We start from the raw sequence: 22484 nt of genomic DNA on the forward strand, positions 1-22484 counted from the left end.
AACTAGCATTTGTAATATTGATGAGCATAATTGATGATACAATGAAGTACTTCTCCTTTTGAAGGAGTGGAAGTAACTTTAAATCATGTACTCTTCTTCAGGACATGTTGCAAACAATGATTTCTGTTAAAAAAAAAAAAAAAAAAAAAAAGATAATTACAATAAGCGAACTCCCATTTTTAACAGAGAAAAAGCAAGATTCAATCTGCCTAATGACGGGTATCCAACATCTATTTAGGTGGAGAAGTATTACCCTTAAAAGACAGCGAAGAACTAAATGATATAGCATGTGGCTGAGAAATTCAAATTCTAGCCCTGGTCTAGAAGTTAAGCTATATCAAAATTATTCCTTCTACTACTTGTTAAAAGAAAGATGAAGGATGTATGGCTACAAGTCTACTAGTGACTATTACTTTATCAATGTTTGTTAGCATAATACTGCATTTTAAATAAGCCATAAGATTTCTGTTCCTACAAACAGAATTCTCTATGTCAGTGATGATATCAAGCTCTACTTTTCACATGACCAGTACTGTTGAAATCTGACTTTTTTGCATGTTACATTTGTATGCTGCTGATCATATATAATTATTCCTTGTAATTTCATTCTTTTAAGATTGCTGATTACATCTCAGATTACTAGCTTATTTTACACATGTACTCTTACCTGTTACATTTTAGAGCAATTAAAATTTCATCTGATTTCTTTTTTGAAGTATCTCAGGTGTGATCAGGAAGTAGGGCAGAAGAAGAGTGGAGGGGATGTTCAATTTCTGAAAACTTCAGTGTATAGTCTTGCAGTAACTGAGTCTGCATTATCTTCTCTTACCCAAAGAGATAAAATTTGAGTTTGAGCCAAAGCAAAATTCATCCAATCCATCAAGTTCATTCAGAAGTCTAAGGGGAAATGAAGTTGGGCAAGAGTAATAAAATGCTGTATTTGAAGACAGCGGTATCTTCCACGTTCTACTTTGCACCCTTCACTTGTGAAAGTCGGGCTCTGCTTTAATAGAAATCCTGTTAAGTACTGCAGTTAATGTAATGAACAATAATTTATTAAATGTTTGGAAAGCAGCAAATAAAGGCCAGCAGAATTATGTTTATTCTTTTTAAAAAAAAGATATACTTCACTTTTCAGCAAAGATGTCCAGGAAGCTAAGTTTGCCAACTGAGTTAAAGCCTGATTTAGGTAAGTTTACATAGTTGATTTTATCTTTATTGAAACTGTTTTGCAGAGTGTGCATACATTAAAGAGTCCTTACTTATGTAAACTATCATGACTGAGTTGCATTATCTGAAGTGTAGAACTAAAATTTTAATTCCACTCTCCTTGGGGGCTCTCAGGCACAAAATGTCATTGCTGTCATCATAAGGTAAGCCTGCAAATTTTGTACATGGCTTATCACATTTTTGTCATAATTTTTAGGCATCTGTCACTCCTACTTTCAAAATAGTGCTGTGATAGAAAAAGTGTTGAATAAGCAGGTAATTTATTATAAGGAAAATTGCTTGCCTGTTTAAAACCATCTGATATATTTTAAATTGAAAAATGCAGTATCTTGGGAACAACAGGATATGTTGAGGTCTGCTCAGCAAATAGTTGGATGCTTTTTACAAATAGTAATTGTCTTGTGACCACTCTCCATAAATGAAAATAACATACAGCTGTTTGCTGGGTAGATGGCCAGTCTGAGAATTTCAATTTCCTTGAAAAAGTACAATACCTTTTTACATAATAAGCAAATAAGTTGTGAAGTTTGTAATGCTAAATGTTTTGCATAACTAAAACAACATACAAATGAATAGTTTTTTTTTTTTTTTTTTAGAGCTTTTTCATCAAAAGTTGACTACCAGCTTGTAGAGCAGATCCAGCATTTTAGAGAAAAAAATGATCAGGGACAGCTGTAGACCTACAGCAGTAGATGTAGCCTGTATATGAAAGCTGCCTTCTGTCTGCCACAGCTCCCTTTCCCCTCTTGCAGCAGAATCCCCTGTACAACCCCAGCAGAAAACAGATCAGGATCGGACTGTCAGCTGGAGAACCGTGTATTTGACAACCCTTGCTATCAGCAAGGGAAGAGTTGATGGCACTGGAATATCCTGAAACTTAAGAGTTAGACCACCCTGATTTACATTACAGCTTGCTCTGCTCAGAGAAATGTGAAGCTGGAAGAAACCCTCAGAAATCCTTTAATCCATTGCTATGGCAAGGATCCAGGTGTCTGGCAGCTTAACCTCTCATTCATGAGCCTCCAATAAATAAGTTTCTAGAAAAATACCAGACAAAGTTTGTGTTTTATAGCCAGTTAAACAAATTTCCTGTTATTCAAACAATAGTCCTTGCTTCCATATTAACTTAGCTTTTTTTCTTGTCCTTTCCACAAGGAACATGGATAGCTATTGTTGTTTCTCTTTGCTAGTCCATCTTTTATGCTGTTGAAAGCTGTCATCACATGCTAATCTTCATTTTTGCAGATAGGTTTAGGTTTGTTTTAGTTTTTAACAAAATCAAGCTACTTTTAAGTTACATTGTCTAAATCTAGACTGGCTTCTGTTAATTGCCTCTGGACTTTGAGTTTTTCTTCGTCTTTCTAAAGGTCTTCTGTGTAGCACTAGAATGATTTAAACATGGCATCATTAGCACTAAGGAACACAAAAAATTCGTTTGTCTTTTCACTGTGTGTTTGTTCTTCCTTACTACTTTTACTGACAGTTTAGGGATAATTTCAGCTTAGGGTGAACTTGATCAGCCTTTGCAAACTGGAATGCATTTATGCTTAAATGTTATCAAATTCATTCTATTTCTACTGTTGTTTTTACTTGAAATTCTTCAATAGCAATAAGTGCATAGTTGTGTTTGTTTGTTTGTTTGTTTTTTTAATTGGAGCAAGGAGAAAAGAGAATGCTAAAACAGTATCTTCTAATGCTAAAATTGCCAGCATTCTTTACATGATTTAATATTTGCTGTTCTAATGAAATAATGGAGCTTTTTTGTTCAACTCACTTCTGGTGTATTTCTTTACTACTTAGTTGTAGTCTTTGGTTTTGCTTGACTTCACCCCATGTGTAGCTGTCTGCACTTACACACCTCATTTTGTTCTGTATAGAATTCTTAGATTTTCAGGTCTGTAAATAACTTCCTTAGGCAATGATAAGTCTGTTTTTATTTGACTTACCATCTTTTCTGCTAGTGGAATAGCTTTTGCATAGGGTTCTTCAGTGACTCAGCTTGCTTGTACTTTTTTTGTCACTTAGGTGACCATATGTACTGGATCTAGGACACAGCTCTGAAATGTCTTTCTCACAAGTTCATTATCCATATTTTCTCTCATTTTCTTCCATGGCTTCTTGAACCTTGATCACATTTACTCTTTCATGGTTGTGTTCTTTCAAAATACTTTTGTGTCTAAATCTTTGATCTACTCCCCATTCTCTCTAAGTAGCCAAAACAAATTGTGCTTCTATATTTATCTTTCAATTCCTAAAATAGAAATTGTCTTAAGCATACTGTAGTCTGCATTATACTATTGTTTTTCAATGTTGTAACCCAGATGATTAAGGTACCATTACCACTAGGTCCTAGCTTTAGTTGCTTAGAAGAGGCTCATCTTTCCTTCCTTCTGATGAAGTGGTTTTGTAGTCACACTATTGTAACTTCCTCTTCATTCAAAACTAATCTATTAAGAAATTAGATTCTTGCCTGACTTCAGGATAAAGAATATGCACTAATGCAGTTAAATCTTTCACTCCCAGTTCTTCTCTTTGAATGAGTTGTCCACTCTCTACAATGCCTGTATTGTTTGGCTAGTTAATTTCTGTGTTTCCCTGTCTGTTCCAATACTTCTGGAATTTGTACACATGCTTTTCAAATGTTCAACCAGCTGCAACTGAAGAAAAGTACATCTTATGCCTGTTGCAGTAATTGTATCTTTCTCAGGAAGAGGAGAAGGATCTTTTCTGAAATAAGGAGTATAGAAAGTATGTTCTCAAATTGTTAGTCAAAGGGGTATAATTAATGTAGTCCCATGTTCTAGTGAGATGCTAGGATTTGAGTTATCTTTTATTCATGCAGATGGTTTACAGTTGGTTTGCATTTTTAAATTCTGAATATACCAATATATTCCAGGTTTTTTGGCCTTAATTTGGTTTACAGAATATTTATGCCTTTTTTGCAAATATGTATTTTAGTGTCAGCAAAGTTCAAATGTATGATTATATTCAGAGTGATTAATCTGTTACAGTTGGAAAAAAACAAAAAGCCAATAAATATTCAAACTTGAAGGAACAAGCATTGTACGAGGTTGTGGTCATTAAAAAAAATATAAAAGGATTTTCATCATTTTATCCTGGTTTTTATGTTTTTCCTAGGCAATGTTTTTAAATGTGAAAACTTGAGATGTCAGCATATGAGTGGTTGACCTAGTTTATTTTTATGATTGATGTTTTACATTTGAATTAAATAAAATAAAAACAAGGCAGGACAATAATTTTTCTATCCTTGTTGGAATGAGACAAATCTCTCCTGAGAGTTTCACTGTTTATATTGTCTACATGTCTGTATTTTGTCAGCTGAAATCTAGTTTATAAGATTTTTTCAAATGCATGTTGGGTGTTCTTTGTAGAAAAGTTGCAATTATTTAATGAAATTACCATATTGATACTTCTAGTACGTATGCAGTTAAACGTTGCTCTTCACTTCATAATCCTGCTTAAGAAATGTTCCGTGCACCACCTGAAGATCTAAAATAATAATTTAGTTTTAGGAAGTCATGATATAAACAAAGTGTACCAGACTTTACTGGGAAGTGTTGTCTCGTGCTAAAATTGTGGAATGACGCATTGAGAAAGTAAAGCATTAATTTGGAGTGCACAGATAACTTCAGACATGCTGATGTATTAAGTATCACCACAGCTACAGACAACACACGGCTAGAATAGAGCAGCATGGTTTGTTTTTAATTTTTTTGTTAATATGCTAATTAACTTTCTGTTAAAAGAACCGTATTTGCCAAGCAAAAAGACTAAGACATCCCGATGAAAAGTGTTACTGACATATTGTACTGTATTCAAAAAGGAGATCTTCAGCTTTTCATAGCAGTGCCAAGTGGCATTTGGTAGCATTTGATGTTTCTCTTACTAAAAGTTCAGGTGTGTGCAAATGGCCTATGAAAACTCATGCAGTTTCCTGAAGTGGGACAATATTGTAAGTCATTACAGGTTGTGTAATCGTGATGTCTGGTTGTCCCTGTCCTTCTGAAACTAAAATAGTTAAATATTCAAAAAAAAATCATTAAGCTGTTTGCCATTTTTTATCTGATCAATGAGCTAATTGACAGTTTTTTATAATTTTTTTTTTTAACTCCTGTTGTTTAATGATAACTTTTACTCTTTGTCTCTAGAAGGCAGAAATGTCCAGTATGCTTTATAGTGTAGTGACAGGTTAAGGGATAACAGTTTTAAACTAAAAAAGAGCAGGTTTAGATTTGATACTAGTAAGAAAGAAGTAGTGAGGCACTGGAGCAAGTTGCCCAGAGAAGCTGTGGATGTTCCAACCCTGGAGGTGTTCAAGGCTGGGCTGGATGGGGCTTTGAGCAACCTGGTCTAGAGGAAGGTGTCCCTGCCCATGGCAGGGGGGTTGGAAGAAGATAGTCTTTAAAGTCCCTCCCAACCCAAACCATTCTGTGATAAGTCATTCATGGCAATTACTTAATCACTACCTCTGCGAAGAAAGATTGGGTGCTTTGTTGGAAATAGAATCAAAAAAAATGATTAAGGAAAAATCATAGTAGAAATATGATTAAGGAAGAATAAAGTAGTAATAAAAAGCAGTAGTATAATACATACGAAAGAACAAAACTAAAAGGTGATCTCAATTTTTTTAATTCCTGCATTTTGCTCTTCCTAATTAATACCTATCTGTTTTCAGATGTCAAAGACAATTCTTTCAGTCGATCCAGGAGTTCTAGTGTAACTAGCATTGATAAAGAGTCACGTGAGGCAATTTCAGCTCTTCATTTTTGTGAGACTTTCACAAGAAAAGCTGATACATCACCTTCCCCGTGCCTGTGGGTTGGGACCACCCTAGGTACAGTGCTTGTCATTGTACTGAACCTACCCCCAGGAGGAGAGCAAAGACTTCTTCAGCCAGTAATTGTTTCTCCTAGTGGTGAGTAGAAAGCAGAGTACAGCCTAAAGATAAATATTGCTGTTGTTTCTCATGCTTTTATTTTATTATGTTAAGAAACTATTTTTCTCAGCTACGGAGTAATTGGAAACTAATATATACTTCATTGATCTAGCTAATAAGGTTAACAATATAGATTGGTTACTTTATTATCAGAATTTTAATGTTCCAGAGTTGAGAATATAATCTCATAATATTAAAAGAAAAAAATCAAAGTATATCTGTTGAGAAAAGTAGACGTTCTCATTTTAATGTAGTGGATGGCAATAGTTAAACAGAGACAGTAGAGAAGATGTGTATTTTGTTTTTTCTTCAGTAGCATGGTAGGAAACTTTCAGTTCTACAGAATCATGGGAAAAATAAATAAAAATTAAGGGCTGTGTATTTTAATGGTTTAAATACTAATGATGAAGTATTCCTGTGATTTACTGAGAGATCTTGTTTTACTGATATGCAGCAACTGATTTTGTTGTAATGATGTCTTAATGGTTTTCAGACTGTTGCCTAAATAAAGATAAACACTGAATAATGTGCTGTTAGGCATAGATTTAGCTTTCCTACTACAACGTCATTGCAGAACATGATGCATGTTTGTAAACTTTGTTACAAATATGCATTCCAGCTCTATTATTTTAATAAATACATTACTATTTATATTAATGGAGCATATTCGGACACTTAAATTTTGAAAACTGGTATAGCATCTTATTGAATAGGTATGTGCACTTGCACATGCTTCATTGGTTTTCAGATTAATATCCAAAGGTTTTTCTTCTGTTTTGTTGAGGCAAGTCTAAGTTCTTGTTTAGCTTTCATTCTGCTAACTTCATAAAGAAATCTTTTATATTTAAAATTCAACTTAGAAATCTTCTCAACTTCTGTTTCTTAGGAACCATCCTGAGGCTAAAAGGGGCAATCTTGAGAATGGCTTTTCTGGATACCACAGGATCCTTAGTCTCACCAGCACATGAACCCTGGAGAGAACACAATGTTCCTGAAGATAAAGATGAAAAAGATAAATTGAAAAAGCGACGACCTGTTTCAGTGTCCCCCTCTTCCTCTCAGGAAATCAGTGAAAACCAATATGCAGTGATATGTTCTGAAAAGCAAGCAAAAGTTATCTCACTGCCATCCCAGAACTGTATTTATAAGCAAAACATAACAGAGACTTCTTTTGTTCTTCGTGGAGACATAGTGTCATTGAGTAACAGTATCTGCCTTGCATGTTTCTGTGCCAATGGACATATTATGACTTTTAGGTAAGACCTCCTTGATAGTAAGATGTACATACATATATATATATAAGTAAAAAATGAGTCTTAAGTTAGATAAAACTCAAGTTATTTTTCCAGAATAATATCAATAAAATAAATGTACATTCACCTCAGTGTTGATGAACCTCTAACATCTGGCCAGGATACCTTTGATTATATATTCTTATTATTTATTGCTAACTCAAGTTAGAGCAATTCAACAAATTATAAGTCCTTGAACTCATGAAGATTGTCTCAAACATGAGCTTACTCCTTGATGGAGGAAACTGCTTTAAGTTAGACCTTTAGCTAATCATAGCTCTGCATGTTTTTTGTGCAGCTGTTACAGTTCTGTTTGCTTCTCAATCATGTCTTGAGCTTACTGTTTCGTTCTGTAGCTCATATTGCAAAGGCCTTAAACTCAGGCTATAAAGGTCAAATTGATGACAGTTGCAGTATAGAAAAATCATCTAAATTAAGAGGTTTAAGTTATTAATTTAAACATGCGTAAAAGTAATGTTTGAAGGTCACTTTTGTAACTTTTACCTGTCCTTTCTCTTGCGTATTTGCAAATGCAGTTTTATTCTGAGTAGCAGTAGGAGGGGGGAGAAGACTGTATATACCTATATCCTTGCACCTATATTTTATTCATGGCTAATGGTAAGATGAATGTGGAATATGGCATTCAAAATTGTGCCAGTACAATTCCTAAAAGATCATTTTAAAAGTTGCAAATATCAAGTACTAAGCTTGGGAAATTCTGTAAATTCATTTCTCCAGGGAGCTTCTAGGAATAAAACTAAAGCTGTTTCATATCATAACTTAAAAAGTAGGGCTTTGTTTTTAAGTCTGTTGGTAACTCTGTTGATCTATACCCCAACATACATTCTAAACATCTCTAGAAAATGCTGCTCATCTTGTTTGTTTGCAGGGCAAGTATTGCTTTTTCCATAATTGAAGCTGAATTTGGTAACGTTCATGTTCCGTATATTCAAACAAATCCTGTTTTTCTCAGGATCAATTATTTTCTAATGAACTTTGCATTGAGACGTAGGTGCTAAATTATAAATATTGAATTGATCAGCTCCTATGACAACCTTGCCCTGACATGACTTCTTGTCATGAGTTTATTTAGAACAACATGAATTTATTTCAGAAATAGTTATTTCTGGTGGCAGCTACACTTGCTTGCCAAGGGATTTGGACCTATCTAAGAGGATATTTCATAAGCATGAAATTGCTGCCATTTGTGTAAAGTTGTCAGAGCACTGTCATGTCCAAGATGCCCAATGCCTATCTACAGATATAAATTTAGGTAAGACCATTCTGCTACAGGTTTGTTTGATACTCTGAAAATGCTGTCATTAATGCCATGCTTGTCCTATGTGACCTAATATTGTCATGATTTCTCTCAAAGCTGTAAGGATTATTTGATGCTTCCAGCAGTTTGAGGCAAAGCAGTTCCCTCTTCAGTCTAGGAATATTCCTATTTTACATACAAGCAGTGCAGATGTGTCATAGCTGGATGATGTGCTTACAGGAAAATATTGCTTTTTATTTCTTAATGTGACTTTAGAGGAAAGTTCTGCAGGTATCTACTCTTTCCTTTTTCCTGCTATTGGACAATACACAGTCTGTAAAACGCAAGCTTAACATTTAGAAATTTCAGTGTCGTACTAAAGGGGGGGGGGGGGAGGCAGATCATTGTTGCTATCACTATATTTTTTAACTTTATCATTAGTTCCAGCTTCACTTTGTCCTGCTTTCTTAAGTCTTTAGAACTAGTAATCTTAGATGATATCTGCAGCAGAAGCTGCTTAATATATTGTCGATAGATTTTCAGTTAACATTTTGTGTAAATCCTATTTTTACAGAAATTTCACAAATAATATTTTTGAGGTAGGGGTTCATTTTGGGTTCCATTCATTAAGACATAAGTTATCCATGCATTTAGTATTTCTTTGAGGGAGAGGAATGTTTGGTAGCTTGAGCATTATTACAGCATGAGTGCGTTGCATCTGTTCTTTAGTAGCCTGATGCAGTAAGTACTGCAGTTCCATATGCAGAAACAGAAAATATAAGGTAAGCAAAACCTTGATTTAAGAGGATTTCCTCTTAAATATACACTCAGGAAAAAAAAAAAAACAAAATAGGTGGGCATAAATTCACAAAATTATCGTTTGAAATTACTGAATTCTGTCATCCTTTGAAAGCACTCCTCCTGTGTATTTTCCTGCATTATACGAACAGTTCTTTCAGACCTGTGGTTTTATTCAAGAAGAAAATCTTCATCTGAAAGAAGAGGCAGGGTATTTAATTGTTCATGAAAGAAAAATAAAAAGCAGGTATTAAAATATTTAATTAGTAATTACTGAATAGTACTTTAAGTGTACCTGTGATATATATACTCAGAGTATCATTTAAATTGTGCTTTCACATGCAGCTGTTGCAGATGTCTGTTTTTTCTTGTTGAGGTGCTAATTGGAAGATTGCATAGTTCTGTTTTGAATTTTTTCCTAACTGCATTAAATGATATCCTGTGTTTGTTGTACTTATTCAAATAGTGAGGAGGAAAATAGTGTGCTTTAAAAATGAACCATTTGATCAATAATAGATAATCCTGTTACATTTTTTTAATTTATTTATTCTTTCTTAAGTTTGCCAAGTTTAAGGCCACTGTTGGATGTGTATTACCTGCCACTCACCAACATGCGAATAGCCAGGACATTCTGCTTCACCAATAATGGACAAGCACTCTATCTTGTCTCACCAACTGAAATACAGAGGCTCACCTACAGTCAAGAAACATGTGAAAATCTCCAGGTAATTAATAAAAACAAATTTACTATCTTCTAACATGGCTATCCTCCAAGTCTGTTTTAAATTCACAGTGCTTACAGTAATTATATTCCTCACAAAGCTGCACTTCAACTATCATGCTCTGATTTTTCTCACTGTAGAGTCAAACTCAGGATGAATTTCCCCCACTCTTATATTGTACTGTTTCATCCATACTCCTGTATTTGAAACAGTTTCTTCCATGTTTAACATGCGCACAATTCTTGTTCAAATGAAGCTGGTGGAGATGCATGCAGACTAAAGTGGAGATTGCTAACTTAAGATACTTGAAGGAAACTATTATGTTCCAGGGGTACTAAGAATTCAAGCAGATTCACTACAATGCTTCAGCTTCAAAGTTGTATAGGATACAGATATAGCAGAAATACATTATGCAAATTCTGCTTTGCAACCTGTGGATATGAATATTTGTGGATACAGTTTCAACAAAACAAGATCAGAAGTGTTGGCCAAGTTGAGAGGAAAATACAGCTTTACTCAAATATTCTTGAGCTATAAGCTTGCAACTATATGAACAGATGGTCTGGACAGATTTCCTAATAAGTTTTTATTTTTTTTATTTGCTAAGTAGCATTGACTGCCTACTGCAAAGTCAGATGCCTATTAAAACATTTATTTTGAAATTCAAATCCACAAACTAAATGTTTGAAATGACAGAACATTTCGTTAATCTGTGTGTGAAATGATGTATGCCTTGTTGTATCTCTTCATTGCAAAGGAAATGTTGGGTGAGCTCTTCACTCCTGTAGAAACACCAGAAGCACCAAATAGGGGTTTCTTTAAAGGCCTGTTCGGAGGTGGGGCACAGTCACTTGACAGAGAAGAACTGTGTAAGTTTTTAATGTTCTTTATTTTTCTGTTATTTCCATCCAAGGAAGCCAGTGATTCTTGAGAAATGTTTTGACTGTGTTAATAGGACACTACATTTCCAAAGAGGAAACTGAGAAAGGGAATGATAAGAAATAAATTTTCATAGCTTTACATGTTGTACACCTTACCAACAAGATCAGAAAATGTTAGTTTTCTGACATGCTGCTTTACCCTATTTATTCAAGAGTGGATGATAAGACAGCAAATGGGACAACTGATCTTATATTTATTCGTTTTAAGTCTATAGCACTGTCCATAATTCTCTTAATGCTGGTAAACTGAAAGAGACTGGTTCTGGAGAACACTACCTTTGGACAGTGAGAAAACTGAAACTATTCTAATTCAATTCATCTACTAGATTTTTTCCTCATTTGGCTTGTGCCTCAGAAATGAGAGAGAGTACACCACTGTACTCATCACTGGACTTTATTGTCCTATGAATAGAGGATTGAATTAAGTTCACATTTGGCCAAAATTTTATTGCATTTTGTCATTACTTCTTGATTACATATTTATTAGCCTTTTATTGTGGTAGCATGCAACGTTTTAATATATTTAAAGGAAATTAAATCTACTTAGTCATAGATTTGCTAATTGAAACATCATTTTATGCAAGTTTATTGGTAAGTAGAACTGTTTCCTTTTTAATGTGAAATGTTGCTGTTAAAACAGACAAGGCTCCCTGACAAACTTTTCTATTATAAGTTCTTTTGATCTATCCAGTAAAAATTAATCCTTACTTCTTTTCCTGTATATTTTGAACATGTGTGTATTTATAAATAAAAAATATTGAGAGGTGTTTTCCAATTTAAAAATGTCATTTGTAGTTATGTATGTATAATAATTTGAAAGGTTGGTCAAGTATTCTATTAGAGAAACTCGCATGTAGAAATTATACATTTAATTAGTATGACTGGGACACCGGAAAATTACAAGTTCATGGCAACAGAAAAGCATACTTGTAACTTTAGAAGGTATCATTTTACATCATTTCAAGTTTCCACAATTTTGCACTGACTCCTCTGACCTATTTTTAAGGAGATCTCAAGTGGTTTTTATAACAGTCTCTGGCTTTGTGGTTTTCAATAGAAAATGCTTTTTTGGCTCAAATTGTCAGAATAAAAATGCTGAATAGGGAAAAAATCCAAATGAATTGTAGCCTGACAGTGAGTTCAATGACAACTAAGACATCTGAAAACATATTCAAAATAGTAATACTTAACATGAGGATCACAGCAGAATGCCTGCGATAAGTGAAATGATTTTCTGTACATTCCTTAAGAATCAAATTGTATGTAGTATTGGTTGAAATGAAAATCATTCTTCCTAGAACCATAAAATCAGATCAGAAAATCCTGAAGTACTGCAGCAATTTTTTTATTTAACAGTAATAATATTCTTTGTTAGAGTTGGGGGGAAAAAATGTTAACCATAATTTCATTTTTAAAAATAGACAAAAATAACAAGATTATTTGGTTTGACTTTAATACCCAGGAAGGCCTTTTCTTGTCCTTTCTTTTGATATTTGTAGAGTATACAATTCGGCTTGAGAGAGAGATGAATGTCTAAGTTTCTAAACTGAACTAGGTGGCTGATGTCCCATTATGAGCAAAGGAGATATAGTCAGTATGGTTACCAGAGCAGAGCTGTTCAGCTCACTACTTGTGGGTGTTTATTTTAGGATGAACTGATTTGTTCATACAGCTGCACTGTCTTTCCAAGATGTGTGTTACTTTTCTTTTAAACGTGTTTGCTTACACTAATGGGATCACTGATACCTAGTCTTCAGGTGTCTGAATCTAAAACTGAACTCCCACTGTAAGAAATTTATGCTGGTAGGCTGTATCAGCAAAGCACTTTCAGTATTGACCGCAGCTCCTATTACCGGAGTTCTCCTGCTTTGCTGAATTTCCAACACCCTTCTTGTGAAGCAAGCTGTATTGTTTAAAAACTGCATAATTCTGTTAATGACGGTGATGTCAACACTGTTGTGGGTTTTAATTTCATGCTTGAACTGTAACGAGGTTAAAATTTTATAAATTGCCTGGAAACTCTGAAATATGTTTTTAAAATCTCAATTTGATTAAATAGTAACAGAGTAGTGAGTATTGCTCATAGGCATGCTTATGATTGTTTGCTGTCCATGTTAAAAAAAAAAAAAAAAAAAAAAAACACCTCTTTATAAAGCAGTTATATTGATATTTGTCATAATGATAAGAAACCTTACTGTTCTTTTTTTTTTTTTTTTTTTTTTTTTTTTTTTTTTTTTGCTGCTTTGCAAATGCCTCCAGTTGGAGAATCAGCTTCTGGAAAGGCATCAAGAAGTCTTGCCCAGCATATTCCAGGGCCTGGGGGTATTGAAGGTGTCAAAGGAGCAGCATCTGGTGTAGTTGGTGAACTAGCACGAGCCCGGTTGGCACTAGATGAACGAGGACAGAAACTAGGAGAACTGGAAGAAAAAACTGCAGCTATGCTTTACAGTGCCGATTCTTTCTCTAAACATGCTCATGAGGTGAGTTTATTACATGTTAAACTTAGAGCATTAAATTAGTTGTCTATTGAATACATGTAATCTTTGCAAGAAACTGACTTCTGCTTTAAAGACGTATTAGAGAGGTCTAAAGGGAATGCAATGTCATTTATAAAGGACTTCATTTCTATCTTGCAATCATTACTCCTAATAGTTAAATATTAAGGTAAGCACCTTTTGTTTTTTGGCACATTGATCTAGGGTATGCCATCTGTCTGACTGGTATATAGGCTTCAAAAAGGCCTGTTCATTTCCCATTACTTAAAGAATTTGTCACTGAATTAGATAAGTAATGTTCTGTGTGAGAGTCATGTGGTTCTTAAAGATCCAACAGTCTGTGATTCCAAGTTCATTTTTTCCTCAGTCACTACGAAGGATAGCTGTTCTCTTGAGTGTTTCTGCAGATCTCCTTTCATACCCCAATCTTCTGTGCAACCTTCCCATTCTCCAAAATTGTCTTTTTCTATCAGAGACCAGAAAATCAGCAATGATGTCACCATTAGAAAATTCATCATGCCAAACCCTCACTGTTCAACTATGATGCTTTCTTTGTGTTATAGCACTCTTTGGTACATTATAGAAACATTAATTAAAAATTGTTTCTTTGTTTTTTAGATGATGTTGAAGTACAAAGACAAGAAGTGGTACCAATTCTGATGATGCTCATCAATTACACCTGTTTAATTTTGTCCTGATGAGAAAAAATCTTGTTTTTCATTAATTTTGGCAGGAACATTGAAATTTAAAAAAGTATTCAACATTGGATACTGTTGTTTCCTAGCACAAATCACACACTGTTTTACCTCAGTCGTGGCTTTAACTGAGGAGCTTTATAGAAACATAAAAAGAAAGAAACCTGGAGTGTTTCTTAGCTGTTGGTTAGCTGAGAGTTGGAGAACAGAGCAGGTAACTGGAATATGTGGAAAAGGGATAAAGGAAGTAGTGTGATGGGCAGGGGCAATGCAGGGTCAATCCTGTGTTAGTATTTCATATGCCAAAAGTTTTTGTGCTGTTGTACTTGCTGCCAGTGTTATACCCTCCTGTGAGGAGAGGCAATAAATCAGGGGTCCGAGAGCTGGAATAAAGTTGTTTGTCTTGCTGGACAGTAGCTGACTTACACTTACCCTCTCTAGGACTCACTATATTTACCATTATTGTTGACGAAGAGTGGAAGCTTGCTGTCATTTCTTTCATCAGAAAAGCTGGAAGCTTGGAAAATTTCATGTTGAAAATTGTATACATAGTTGACCTGTGCATAGTCTTTTCTTGGACCCCGATCTAGTATTCTTGTATTCACATCATATTCTGTGAAGTGCAAAACAAGAGAATACACAATTTTTGCATTAAAAGAAGTCAAGTGAATAATATGACTGGAATGTGTCATGCTGGGAGTTTTCATTTGTGTTATGGATGTGCAATGTGAAATGTGGTAACATCTTCATTGTGGTAAGAATACTTCAACTTCTGTTTAGTTAAATATTCCTTTTTGCCAAAAACAGTTATTGGTTTAGTTTATATAACATTTAGAATTGGCTGTGGGTTCCATTCATGCTGTGAATTTTTATAAAAGTTTAACAGAATGTATCTTTACAGCCACTAATTAAAATAGCTGAGATAGTGTCACTTAAAATTTAAGTTCTAGATGCCCCTTTAGTCCTTTACTATGAAATCAGATAATCTTGTACTCAGGTTTTCAAACAGTTTTACACTCCATGGAGGTGCTGATGCATGAATAATGGCAAGCATCTAATATTTAATAATTGTCAGGTATTGTTCAGCAAATTTTTAAACCCTGCTAGTAGAGCTATTTTACAAGTACCTATCTCAGCCCCAAGAAGTGTTAAAGGCAGCTTGTCTAAAGTTCAGATTTAGTCTCTAAAGCAGTGTTTTCAATATTGTGGGCAATGTTAAGTGTCCACTAAAACTTGGTGAAATGATATTCAAGTTGGGTAAGGTAAATAATTTAGCTGACCTTACTTGCTACTGGCTGCTGCACTAAAGCTGTAATAGTGGGGATGACCAGGGGTCTTTTAAAATAAATGTTTGCATTTCAAAAATGAATTTGGCCTTTGTTTTCCTCAAAAAGGCAGGAATAGTTACTGTCTGGTTTTGCTTTATAAAAGGGAATACTTAGAAGCTGATAGGTAATGTCTTGCAATATTGTCAGAAATTAATTATTTGGGTCTGCTTGTCCAAGCACTGCATTCTGTGTGTTTTTTTTCACATGCTTTCCAAATGTTCTGAAGCAAAAACCTGGGTTATATCTGTATTGTGAAGTGATGTTACAGGTACATAGATATGTGAACCTTACAATACATATAAAAAGATGCCAAATACTAAAGTTAGTGATGGTTCTTAATTCTTTTTTTTAATTTGTCATTCATCCCAGTAAATGTGCTTGGGATTTGTAGCACAAATCGATAAGTTTTCTGATTGTATCTATAGTTACATTTAAAGACAAATAATTTTTTGTTGCCAGTATGAAGGCATACCATGCTGTGTCAGCTGTATGAACATCACAATTTGAACATGTGGCACTGTTTTCTTGATGTCTCTGTACCATATCTATTGAGGCAACATTAACTCAGCTTTCCACACATTTTGTCTCTGCCTATTAATCTATTTTTTTTAGTGTCCAACTAATGCATATTTAAATCGATACCATTTTGTTCAAAGTCCAGGTAGAAGATAACTAGATCATACCTGGTTATACCATTTACAAAAATGTAACACCCTACCTGACATTCGTGCTGGTCCTTTTCTCACATTCATAAATAATATTATGTAACTTGTTGAAGATGAACTGTATTTCAGAACAACAGAATCATCCTGGAAAATTAGTCTGGTTAGTCTCTGGGAGAGAGGATGGCAAAAATACTCTTCAGCAAATTGTGGTATCAGTTCAGTGGAAGATGACCTTGGCTCGAAAGAAAAGCATATTAAACTTTTTCCCGTTGGGAAACATTTGATGACCACCAGCAAGCAAAAAATGAGGCAATGAGTGACCACGTGCCCAGTATAAGTAGAGCAGTGGTTTATTTGGTATTATAGAATGTATCATAGTTGATTCTTTTGTTGCACATGTTCAGAGCATGTTTCTAGATTTGAAAACCAATGGAATGATTGCTCAGAAGATGAATATAAAAAATGGTTCTTGGTCAATAACAGGGGCTATGTACAATCTCAGTGTAAGATGTTCCTTATTCCTTCTCTGTAGAAGGAAGTTGATCATATACGTGTATCTTCTGCTATTTGTGGTGCACCTTTTGTACAGCAAACTACATTGAAATTCCTGGGGGGAAACACCCCTGTGTTTTTTTTGTTTTTTTTTTTTTTTGCTAGCATTTTAGTTGTGTGAAACTTTTTTAGAGTGTCTTGAAAAAATATAAAATACAATTGAGCTATTACTTTTTTATTTTTTTGATGGAAGTGTAAGAAACTGCTGCTACCTATCTGTTTATATGTAGTGTGTCTCATTAGGAACTGTAAACTGAAGAAGCTTTTCTTCACCTTAGTCCTGCCAAATTGTAACTTCTGAATGTTGATATGTGTAAATATGCGTGTATTCCAAATAAGTCTGAAAGTGTTACACCACAGGCATCTCCAGTGATTTGTTCTTTAGCAAAAAAAAAAAGTTATAAAATATAGTGATATATAGCTGTGTTCTTTGTCTGTCTTTATACAAAGATTTTTGCCTGAGGTGGTACTTACACGGCAGGTGATGTTAGAAAGCTACATCCAAAGGAGGATTTTTGGAAGCAAGTTCTTTTCCTTTTTTCCTTTTGTTTCTTTTCCTTTTTTCTTTTTTTATTTTTTTCCTTAATTAATAGCACTGATCCTACCTGAACTTTTAAACTTGAATTTTTCCTGCACTTTAATTCAATCATGATACTTTATTCCTTAATTTTGTTTGGACATTTGTGCAGTTCAGGTTCATTATTTGTATATAAGCACACACATTCAGTGAAGAGTTTAGAGCAGGTTATTTTGGGGCACATTTGCTAATTATGTGACTATAATTCAGAATGTGTGTTTTCTTAGCAAAATATGTATATACAAGTATATACAATGTAGAATCTAATGAAAGGCACTTATCCTGTGTCAGCATTCAGTTTATAAATTACTGCAACACTTTCAGATTTGTTACTAGATAATACAATAAACTCTGTTATATTTATACATACTGCTTAAGAATATACTTTTAATTTTAAGTAATTTTTATATGTACACTTCTACCTTTAATTTTAAAGACTTATGTTCAATTTTTAAGTCAAAGTACTTAAAGTATGTATATTATCCATAGAAGAAGTTGTTTTAAGCTTATGAATACATTCATATCTCATATCGAGATGATACAATTACTAAGCAATGAAAACAAACAGCCCATTTTGCTTTGCAGAAAATAATTATTCTTACTTTTACCTCCCATTTTGAACAGTCTTTAAAAAAATTCCCTAAGTATGAAGAGGGAAGATAACACATTCAGAAAATGAACATAACGTAGAAATTCTCTCAATAGCTGCAGTCAGTGGCTAACTTGCTTTCTATGATATTTTTTTTTTTTTTAAGTATTCATATAAAAGAATTTTCAGCTATATTCCTTGGACTTTTGAAATTCCCGAAAATTGAAATGAGGTTTGTCCAATAAAGATTTTCTTTGACTAATGTACAAGTCTTCATTATACATCAGCTCTTTACATGTAAACCATTTTTTGGTATACCAAATGTGTGTCGAAAAACTTATAGCCTGTGACTGAAGAAGTACCCTCCTCCCCTTTCTCATCATGGTTTCACATAACTGGTGGATACTGATAGTGGCTGAAGTTCTGCATGTGGTGGGAAAACTGTGCAAGGACTTGCCTCCCTCTACAAGCTGCAAGGTAACTTGTCAGTGGAACTCTTTTCTTCATTCTGGCATATTTCTTGGATGTGATTCGTTCTGGGTAGATGTTGATAACTGTGCTACTACCATGAAATCTTCACTTCGTAGACAGAAATGAGTGATGTTTGAGGGGAGGAAGAGAATCAACAAATGCGTAGTGTAGGAGAATCAGGTGTACTGGTTTTATTTCAGTTTTCATTGAAAAGCTAATTTAAGCTGGGCCAGTTTCTCTCTCTTATGTATGTTATAAAAATGTGCTGTCATCTATTTTATTACTGTTCCAAGCCAGATGAGCGTACTGTGTTTCTGGGTTCTTTTATTCTTTATAAAGTTCAGGCTAAAAGATGTGGGTGTTGGTAAAGACAAGATAAAAACATAGAACAGTCAAATGAAAGCTGTCAATTGGCATTCCTTTTAGTTTTTCATGGAAAGCACCTCAAAATGTTTGTCATACAGCCGTAGGTTTCTTTGACACTTGCATTTGTTTTTATTAGTACCTAAGTTACATATTACAGGCAAATAATAACTAGAAGTTAAGCTGTTTCAGTTGAAGACATGTAAGGAGTTGTATGTGGTTTACTACTACTATTCAGTGATGCAAAGACAGTGGGGTGGGAACATGTTTTAAATATTCCCTTTTAAAAAAGAACTGTAAATAAGCAGTAATATGTTATTTTAGACCTGAGCTCTGCTATCTGTAGTGGTTAGAACTAGGAAAACATGCTGCTTTCTAGTTATGCTACTGTTTCATTGTACCAGCACCATGGGCCGGGCGGGGAATCAGTAAATTTTTCTAACATTGCCCACTTGTGGGTAAGCATGCTTGATGTGTAGCAGTTCTCGTTTATGTATAACTTAGTGTGTACATGTGTGTTTTTTCTTTTTGTTCATTGCAACTTATTTTCAGTTAAGTCTTGCTGAGCCCCACTAGCTCTTCTGAGGGTGATTACTGGAATATGCATTTTAGGTAGGGTTGCAAATCCATCTGTCTACAAATATAGTTTCATATGAACTGCAAACTGTACTGTTACAAACAACTATGTTAGATTGCATAGAGTTATTTTACTTACATGTACTTGAACTGAACTATGTCATCATAACAAAGTTAAAAAAAAAAATAAGTATGGAATATTTTTGTAAATAAAAATACCTGTGCAGCTGGTATTTTAAATTTAAAATGTATTATACATTAATGTTTCAGAAAAAAAAATGTTCATATATGTGTATATGAATGTGTCATTATGCTGAAGGGCTCTGATTGGGCAAAATAAACTATTCAAATCTCTCCTGAAGTGAGTCTAATTTACTTCTCTTCCCCCCACCCCTCCTTTTTTTCCTTCCCCTAACAGTTACTAACAGTTATTTTCCTGCTGTCTGGAGTGCAGTAAGTCCCTTCTTTCCAAAAGAAGGGACTTTTTTTGTTTCGCTTGAAGTTTCAAGATGTCCTTTATAATGTTATAATAAGGACATGTTGCAAGGATAACTTTCAATCCATTAAACTTTCTGTCTTTTACTGTTGTGGGGGTTAAAAAAAAATATATATATATTCTGAACAATGCAGACATGCTGAATCTGAAGAGAGGCTGGGGCAGTGATTCTCAGATGTCTGAAACTGCAACACCTTGGTGAAATTTTCTTAATCTCATGCCACCTCAAATAGTTGAATACTTCAATGCTGGTTGTTTTAGTATGCAGTTAATGCAGTGAGGATATAATTTCATCTGTATCAAAAATCTGCTGGTTCCAGACCTTTCCTGCCTCCCTTTTTTTCCTCCACTCTAATATCTGAAAGTTTTGTATTCTGAACCTGAAACATGGAGTTATAAATAAGATGATGCGTTGGAATCAAAACCTGTTTTAACTTCAATTAAATGGAGGGTGTTCTGAGCTGTGACAATGACTCCAGCCACTTAGTGGCTCTGGTCATCGTTTTCATTACTGTGGCAAAAATCCTCCCTGTGGGACTCCCCGTGGCTGCATATGGCATCAAAGGACTGACAAAAGGAAGGGGAGTATTGCCCAGCTGGGGATGCAAAATGAAGCACTTTAATTCAGTGAAAGCCAGGATTTGATGGGAGACACATAACACGTGGTCCTTCTGCATATCATGTGTTATGGCAGTTTCGTTGCAAACTTACTCTAAATGAAATACATCTGAGCCCTGCTGACCACATGAGGGTATGCACATTAGTATTAAACTGTGCCACCTTCCAAAGGGTTGTCATATCCAGATTCTTTATTAGGAATAGTCCCTGGCCAACCCTGCCTGGGAGTTACATGGGAGTAGGGGACGTCCCCTAACAACATGGCAGTAGGCAACTAAGGTCCAGTGCTGGAGGATGAGTACAGACATAGCAATCAACATCAGCGCACCAGAGTATAATTCCAGGTTGTTTGGCTGATTTTCACAATATATAATTAATGCTCCCTTAGCACTGGATTTCTCTGCCAAAGGAGACTGGGCTGGGGCTAGTGTGCAGGCTGGGAGGGAGGGAAGGAGGGAGCTGCACGCTCTGGCTGGCTGAGATCTGAGCACTTCTCCAATGCTCACTTGCAGCTGTTTGACCCCAAAACCGCTCAGAAGGGGCAATAGAGGACTGTAGAAAATCCACAGTCAAAAGGAAAGTGGAAAGAATTATGTTCTGTTTCAGAGCAGATAACAGCATTTCTGTATCTTGCTTCATCCGCAGTGTAGGCAGGGCTTGAGAGGCTTTCTGATTTGAAAGGGTTTGCAATCAAAGTCTGAGACTATGCATACTGTTCTGGTAAGTTTACCAATGCCTCTGCCTAATTAAGCAGACATAATGAGGAATTTTATACAACTGTGATTTCTGTGGTGCAGAAGACTCCTGGGAAGAGTAATGCAGCCTTCTCTGTGGGAGCAAAGAGAAAACAATTTCGAGGTGGTACCTCCTCATGCTGTGGGGCACCTGCAAATTTCTTATAAAAGGTACTTACTGAGATTCTGTTCTCTGAATGTCAGGAGGTCACCTACCAACTATGGTGCTTCTTGGTTTTCTAGGATCAAGGAGTGCAAAGTGCAGTGGGCTAGGCTCCTCGTGGGGCTTTGTTTCATTACAGTTATTGTCTTCAGATGGAGTATGCATGTGCATATCAGCTTTGAAACAGAACAGCAAGCAAAGAATCCATGTAGACTTCCAAAACATAAGCAGTGACAGGGTTTGGCCATGTACCACATCCTGGAAAGCCAATTTCAAGTCTGAAGACCCTTCTCCTTGTGACCTGACCTGGAGAGAAGGCAAAGCTGATGCGAGTAATGGCTGTTTGCCATAGTCCTACATGTAACTGATGACAAGCAATGATTTAAAAGTTCTCCAGTACCAGCTGAAAGGAATTTCTTAAGCTATAAGGTTGGGCCAGATCGTGAGCTGTGTGAATTGCTATCTCTCTGATATTTCTGAGATCCCTGGTCGTGATCTGCTCTGTTCTTATTGTTACAAGAGCTACAAAAATGTAGAAAGAAACACTGATCTGAGCCTGGCCCTATAGGCTTCAGCCTGGCAGAAGAATGACATGGGCAAGGGGGTAGAACAGGGAGACAAAGTTTGGCTGAGCTAGTTGGCACATGACCAGTTGAATTCCTGTGACATTTTGGCAGCTATTGTGGCAAAGGAGGGCTTGCAGGAATGTATTTAGAAGGACATAAAGTGTGGCTGTTCTGGTATTTACAGGGAGCTACTCCCTAACATAAACAACAGCATGGAAAAAATGAAGCAGCACTGCTTGAAAAAAATTAACAAGAATTGATGGTGTTTGGCATGGTTCTCCTACCACATGAGATCTGGCATCCCACTAAACGAGCAAAGATAGCTCTGGCGGGGCATGGGGTGCTGTGCAGGCAATAAACATGGAGACAAACTGCTCGTGCCTGCTGCTGCTGTGAAG

The 22484-nt window shown here is 35.3% G+C and overlaps 1 protein-coding gene across 9 annotated transcripts in view; it reads left to right on the top strand.

Moving 5' to 3' along the window:
* The window catches only part of STXBP5 (syntaxin binding protein 5), a 111551-nt gene extending 91747 nt beyond the window's left edge, over positions 1–19804 (top strand). For 5 of the 9 annotated variants that reach the window (XM_084283522.1, XM_084283525.1, XM_084283526.1 and 2 more), the window contains 7 exons: positions 1139–1189; positions 5927–6166; positions 7074–7443; positions 10095–10260; positions 11015–11126; positions 13458–13678; positions 14312–19804. In XM_084283522.1, the coding sequence (XP_084139648.1) occupies positions 1139–1189; positions 5927–6166; positions 7074–7443; positions 10095–10260; positions 11015–11126; positions 13458–13678; positions 14312–14353 (1202 nt within the window). In that variant the 3' untranslated portion in view covers positions 14354–19804. Of the gene's footprint in view, positions 1–1138; positions 1190–5926; positions 6167–7073; positions 7444–10094; positions 10261–11014; positions 11127–13457; positions 13679–14311 lie in introns of those variants that run through there. The other 4 variants (XM_084283524.1, XM_084283528.1, XM_084283529.1 and 1 more) reach the window with 2 other exon arrangements.
* Positions 19805–22484: the final 2680 nt, after the last annotated feature.

The sequence above is a fragment of the Netta rufina genome, assembly GCF_964035555.1.
Source record: "Netta rufina genome assembly, chromosome: 3".
In the NCBI taxonomy this organism is placed as follows: Eukaryota; Metazoa; Chordata; class Aves; order Anseriformes; family Anatidae; genus Netta; species Netta rufina.